The sequence below is a fragment of the Atta colombica genome, unplaced genomic scaffold (assembly GCF_001594045.1).
Source record: "Atta colombica isolate Treedump-2 unplaced genomic scaffold, Acol1.0 scaffold51, whole genome shotgun sequence".
NCBI lineage: Eukaryota > Metazoa > Arthropoda > Insecta > Hymenoptera > Formicidae > Atta > Atta colombica.
The window spans coordinates 771,970-778,729 of NW_017259541.1; the positions used below are offsets into that span (position 1 = coordinate 771,970).

General features: G+C 31.0%; 1 protein-coding gene across 1 annotated transcript in view; it reads right to left on the reverse strand.

The window, feature by feature from the left end:
• LOC108691728 (neuroligin-3-like) overlaps positions 1 to 6,760 on the reverse strand; it is a 196,989-nt gene that overhangs the window by 40,541 nt on the left and 149,688 nt on the right. Inside the window, exon 7 of the mRNA XM_018199598.1 lies at positions 1,173 to 1,300. Coding sequence (XP_018055087.1) covers positions 1,173 to 1,300 — 128 coding nt within the window. The remainder of the gene's footprint in view (positions 1 to 1,172; positions 1,301 to 6,760) is intronic.

A 6,760-nucleotide genomic window follows, 5' to 3' on the forward strand; every position in this document is an offset into this window, starting at 1 on the left:
AATAAATATGTTTAGTTGGCAGTATTCAACGAAATATTTATTAAAATTGACTATATTTTTTTTTCCAGTGTACAGTATACCTTCTATACAATTGAAAAGAACACAAAAAAATGAAGTAAAAAACTTGTAAAAAAATTAAAAAATATAGAATACAATTTTTTCATGAAAAGCTTTTCTTGATAAAAATAATTTTAAAAATCACGCTTATTCAAGTAAATTTAGTGACACTCTATATAATATCTTTTTACCTTATACCGTTGATATTAGTATAGTGACGTTGGAAAAGTAATTAGTGCGGGCGTCCGATTTTTCGCGGACACGTAAATGGATAGCCTACAGAATAAGCCACAGGCTTTTTCAGGTCAAAGGGCTCATTTCGCGTCATCTACGACGTGCTCGAGCACAGTCCTCACAATAAAAATGACTTCGCGGAAAGTCTCCAGCCGCTCTTTCCTGAGCTCGAATAGCTACACACGAGTGGCAAGCCATGTTCCTGGCGCGACACTTCATCTCCCGCCTTTTCTTTCTTCACGTACGAAACGATGAAAGCTCGCTCGGGATCTGACCCGTTCTAATTCGAGCTAAATCGGCAGCCAGCGCGTTTTCTTCATGCACGGATAAGTGAAGACTAATCGAACGTTGAGTGGCTACTCTTGAAATGAACCATTTGACTATGGTCTCGATATTTGCTCAAAAAGTATTTTTGTTTTTCTACCCATTTACATTCAATATTTTTTTATGTAAAAACGAGAAAGAGAAATTAACATGTTTCGTTCATTCTGGACGTTCGCAAGAGATAATCCGTTGCATTAGTGCAATGACAATTAGAAGTTTTTTTTACTGGGATTAATTGTACGTTCGTTTCTCTCTTTACTTTAATTCTGAACATTTTACTTGCATTACTTCACAATATAAATAATATAGCATAGATATTTGAAAATTTGATATGAAATGTAACGCCGATATATTTAGTGTAATAAAATATTATTTTATTTTATGTTATTTATATATTTTCAGATACTTTAAAAAATAAAAATCGAAGATAAGAAATTTTGTTGTTATTAATTTGTAAAATTTATTTTTATCTCACAGTAATAGTTTGATATTTAAAACATTTAAAACATTCATCTATTCGCATCACAAAATATATGCTACCATATAATATTACTTACCAATTTCTAAATATTTTTGATGTACTGGATCGTATTGTTCCCAGGACAAACTGCGAAATCGACTCTTTTCTCTACTAGCTGGCAAAAGCGTCTCGTTTCTCCCATGATGGTCGATAATGTTCGGATTTCTGTAAATTTAAAATTACATTCGATTATTTTTTAATATTATTTTGATCAATAATTTTTTTTCTCTTTTTCCTCTTTGTTCTGTTTATCTGTTCTGTTTATCTGTTTGTCTGTTTGATAATTTAAATATCATTTGCTGAATAGAGATGTGAATGTAGTTGCTTGAAATCGAGATAACAAAATTCAGTTGAGATAGAGAGAAAGATTCGAATCACGAGCATCACATAATTCAGTATTGATGCGGGATATGAAGTTCGCAAAGTTTGATATTTCTTCGAGTTGCGTATTCCGTTATATGGGTGAAACTTGAGGTCATCCCTGCTCGTGGTCTTTTGCTGTGGCCAGGGAAGTAATCCATGAGTGACCATAATTATTTTGGCTAGGATACAGAAGTAACATATGGTTGGTCCCACGTTTACATTAACAGTAAATGGTAAACAGTGAAGTCCTTTTGAGCAAAGAGAATTATAGGTTGTATCTTGTACCTACACGTTTATCGTTATATTACTTATAATTCAAACTGAATAAGATAATATTTTGTAATCAATAATTAATTATTTCAGAAGCAATTTATATTAAAAAACAGAGAAATGCTTTAATTGTATAGAACGATACAGATCTATTGAATCCGTTATATCATAACATTGTTTGTGGATGAGTGCTACTTTTTTCCACTTACTTGATAATTTTATTTCTGATAAACAAACGAATTTGTTATTGACCTCATAAGCAAATTGAAACGCAAGATATTCAGATCGTTCTCTTATTATATTGTACAGAACATCTTTAATCTGTTTCTCAAGTAAGTAGTCAGTATACAATTATTAATTTGGTTTTAAGTTAATGTTCTTTGTTACGATCTTATTTTTTAATTTCTATTATAGTGACTTTCTTAGTTTGAGTATCCGATGAGATACGGCAGACGAAGAAGGGGAAAATTAAAATTACAGCCTGTAGTGAAGTTCGAACTCTGACAAAGTCATTAGAGATCGCTGTTTTTCCAGCGCATCGATATGTCTTTATGTACTGTCACATCAATATCTCACATACCTACAATACACGCAGATCGCACATTCGTGTCAATTTTCGTATGACAAATTCGTCGCGATAAAGCGTCTAAGTCTAATTCTAAGAACTCGATGTTGTTTGTTCGTGTAAACTATAGTGTCTGGGAATCTCTATTTCCTATTGCATTCATTTCAAGCAAATGTTGTCACGACTTGACAACTGAGACATCATGTTTCATTAAAAAATGGTAAAAAATCAATTTTGAAAGTTTTGATCGATCTAGGCATAGACTCCACTTCCTAAACACGTATTAATGCATATACTTTAATCCTGGAAAAGGATTTTCGAATCGATGAAAGAGAAAAAAAGTATTTGTTATACAAAAATTACATGATTTAATCGGTAAAACAGGAGCCTTTAGGAGCTTAATGATGTATTTTATATTTTTAATAACACATATCAAATGAATTCAATGTATACTGGAAGATTATATTTTTTTACACTTTGAAAAGGATACAATATTGATGTCAAAACATCTGTAATTATATTGTTTGTGTGAATACATGAATAATTATTATCACACTGAACATCTTGTGTTGGCTCACATTGGCAAATTTCCTTAAGTTTTTATAGTTAAATTTGATGCCTTTTTATTTTACATTATTACAATAATTAATTGTTAATGAAAAATAATGTAAATTAAGGATTCTTACATTATCTGGCGTTTCTTATTTTAGAATTAATTATTTTTAATCTTTAAAATAGAAAGAAGATGCTTGAATAAACTAAGTACAATTAATAACAAAATAAGTACCTTAACAACATATTTTAAAATTTTATATAAAAAAGTTTTTAAATAATCAATACAATACTGATGTCACAGACAATGAGTAAGATTACATAAAACGTAGTATTGTATTCTACAGAAAAGAATGGAAATTTAACAAAAGAAACCACTCTGATCATCGCAGAATTCAATCTGCCGCTTCATTTAAAATCTATGGAAGAATATTCGATGAGAATAATAGTTTTCACGCCGTTACGAGTGTAAATTTACCTATTCAAGGAACACCGAATAGTTAGTCCTCCATTGATCGATAACTCTCTATTAAATATGACGCTATCTTGTAATTTGATATTGTGGAAATACTATTCATCGAAAGCGACATATGATGGTTATGTCTTCGAACATTGGGAAAATCCGTAAATTGCCTCGTCGTATACAGATATATATATATATATGATACATGTATATGTATACATCGTATGCATATACAATGTCGTACAGCGCACATACTATAAAATATCTGAAGCGATATTACTATATTAACGTTACTCAAATGATTTAATTGGCAATCGCGAAGTGTAACAATTTACAACATGGTTACAAAAAATATTATTTCTAAAATTCATGGCGATAATGATTGCGTCATAGTGGCGTATTTGTGCGCGCGTAGGACGCATTACATAATTCGTGGCGATTTATGAGCATGCGGGGATAAATACCAAAATCGCGGATCCTTGATATCGCGATATTCGAGAGCATATCGTTCGATCGGTCGAATTACGTGGATAATTACGAGCGAAGTTGGTCGCAAGCCAGATGTAAATCACACGAGAGAACGCGAGAACGCGGGGTTTTCGCCGAAATGGAAATTTGCGTGTGAAATAAGGCTGTTATTTTAGTTATAGCAATATCGTCTGTCATGTGAGCTCGCTTGAAAAAATATTTTATTTTGGTAAAAAACACCACTGTTGAATTCCCTCCGTATATTAAAAGCAACTGAAAATTTTATATTGCTGTTCTCGTGTCTCACGAGCGGTCAAAATTTTTGCGAGTATTTGAATTTTTATTGGTTAATTAATACAGCTACCTCTGAATGATCTAATATACTTCAAATCGGATGTAATATAGTTTAAAATTATAATATTTTTATTATAGTTTATTATGTATGTATGTATGTATATACTTCTTTTCAAGATATTTTGCAAGCAATACTTCATGTTTAATTTTTGATCCTCATAATAACATTTTTAATTAATCATTTTTAATTATCTTATTACAATTTATATTATTTTGTTAAATAATAGTCATATATTATACAAATCTTGATTTTATAAGTTTATATGCAATTACTTGTCTGTGTATAATAAATTATTAATTTTTCATATGCAATATTTTAAATATATATTATTATTGTTAGGATTACAAATAATTTATTAATAGTCTATCATAAAACAGACAACTGTAACTATAATCAACTGTAACTTTAAATCGTTTAAAAATTAAAGACCTATCTTTACATTAAGTTTTTTTTTATTTCGTTATAAAACAACGTTCTACTTTTTAACAACTAACTTTTTACATATATAAAATATGTATTGTCTTTGTCGAAAATTATATTCTTATAAAGAAGAAAATCGATGGAAAGACTGCATCACAGTGGAGAAATTGCTATCCGGCCAATTAATGATAGCAACTGCGAATCAGTCGAGCGAAGGTCTCTCGAGCATTCTTAAAACGATATACTACGATATTTTCTCATCGAGATGGGATAGTTCCATTCCCAGTACGATTAGGACCAATTATTTATTACAAGTCTTCGTTTTCGTCTGTAGACAGAACCATCGCAAACAAGATCTAAGAGATCGAATTATCAGGATAGATATTGCATTCTTGTTATGCAAAGTAAGAGAAATTATTTGATATGAAATAAAATCAATCAATTATTAATTTTGTAAAAATAAAGCAATTGAAAGCAATGGGGTCTCATAATGTATTAAATACAGATACAATGATAGGAAAGGAAAAGATAGGAAATTTGTTTGTTTCTTCGATCGCACATCATTCAAAGTAACTTACATGGCTATATAACAGTTCTATGTATATAGGTGCGCTCGCATACGTCCGCTGCGAATGCGCCCGTGATGGAACACGTCGAGACGGTCGGATAACATATATCTATGTAGATTGTGTAGCAATGGGGGCAACAATAATCTATAATGCACAGCACTCTGCAGAGCGTGCACGTCTCTATGGTGCCACACAACCCGCCTCGACGAAACCCGCTCCGATAATGAATCCTCGGAGCGATTTCCTCGTATGGGACATGCATGCATTACATTTAACACTTTCAATAGGACAACTTTAATGTTATATTATCACAGAATATATTAAATTTTAAAGTAAATTACTTTTCTTAATTTTCTTATAACATAATCTGGCGATTACAATTAGTTCAATCAATTAATTTGGATCATCTTAATGGATTCATTGAAATAAGAAAAACAAATATTTAGTTTCTGATTAAAAATTCTGACTAATAAAAACTTTTTAATTAAGAATACGAATGCAAATATCTTTTTATAGTAAAACTTTCTACCAATTACCAATATTATTGTGAATATTTTAAGTAAATTTACAACACTTTGGGATTATTGAAAAATATTATATTATGTTGCAAACATTCTTGACGAAAAATATTACATTGCCGTCATCCTTCGATTTTTCTTGTTTTAAGCCGTCATGATTTATGACGTTATAGTCCATACAGTTTGCTATTCTGCTCGTATAAATTCAATGAATTATGTAATGTCGGTTACCCGTTTCTCTGAAAACGCATCGTCGACGATACATAAATTATTAGATGCGACCATTGTACAGGTACATAAAATATGCGCGATATCACTGATGTATTACTGTAAAGGGATCTCTATCAGTTAATATATCATTATAATTTTAATTAAATTATCCTCGAAGTACGCCATGCAACTCGCAAATTAACGATTAACTGCAAATGTTTTTGTATAATTCAAATACAAGGTATGAAAAGTGCAATATTATTAATATTTCAAATTTATATTTTATATTTCAGACAGAAAGAAATGTCTTGAAGTTAAATACAATTAAATTGATAAATTAACTCAATAAAATAAAATATAGTTTCTCGCAAGAAATCTTTTTATATGTATGTAATTCCGAATTTTCTATTTAAAACTGATATAATAGAGATATAAATAATTACACAAAAAAAGCCATAATCTTTTGTAAAAGTATAAATATGAATGAATGAAAAATATGAATGAATAAATGAGCCTCAATTAAGTAAACTGGCTTTACATTTAATAATTTTACCATCTTCCCTGTGCGAAAGAAAATTCGTACTTAAATGTCGTTTTATTTATAGGTTATAATTAGCTCCTTACTTTCATATATTTGCTGAGTCTGTGAAGGAACAAGCTGTTCCGTTTGAATGATGAAAGACGCCAGACACAACAGCTGGTTATGCCGATGAAGCCAATTACGAGCATCGTGGTCATGTATGAACCTATAGACAATCTCCGCTCGGGAGATCGATCACTAATGGGCGCGACTGCCAGTTAGCATGCATCATCGGCGATTTAAGTGAAACCGACTCCGATCAATGGCACTGCCTCCCCCCCCCCCCCCCCCC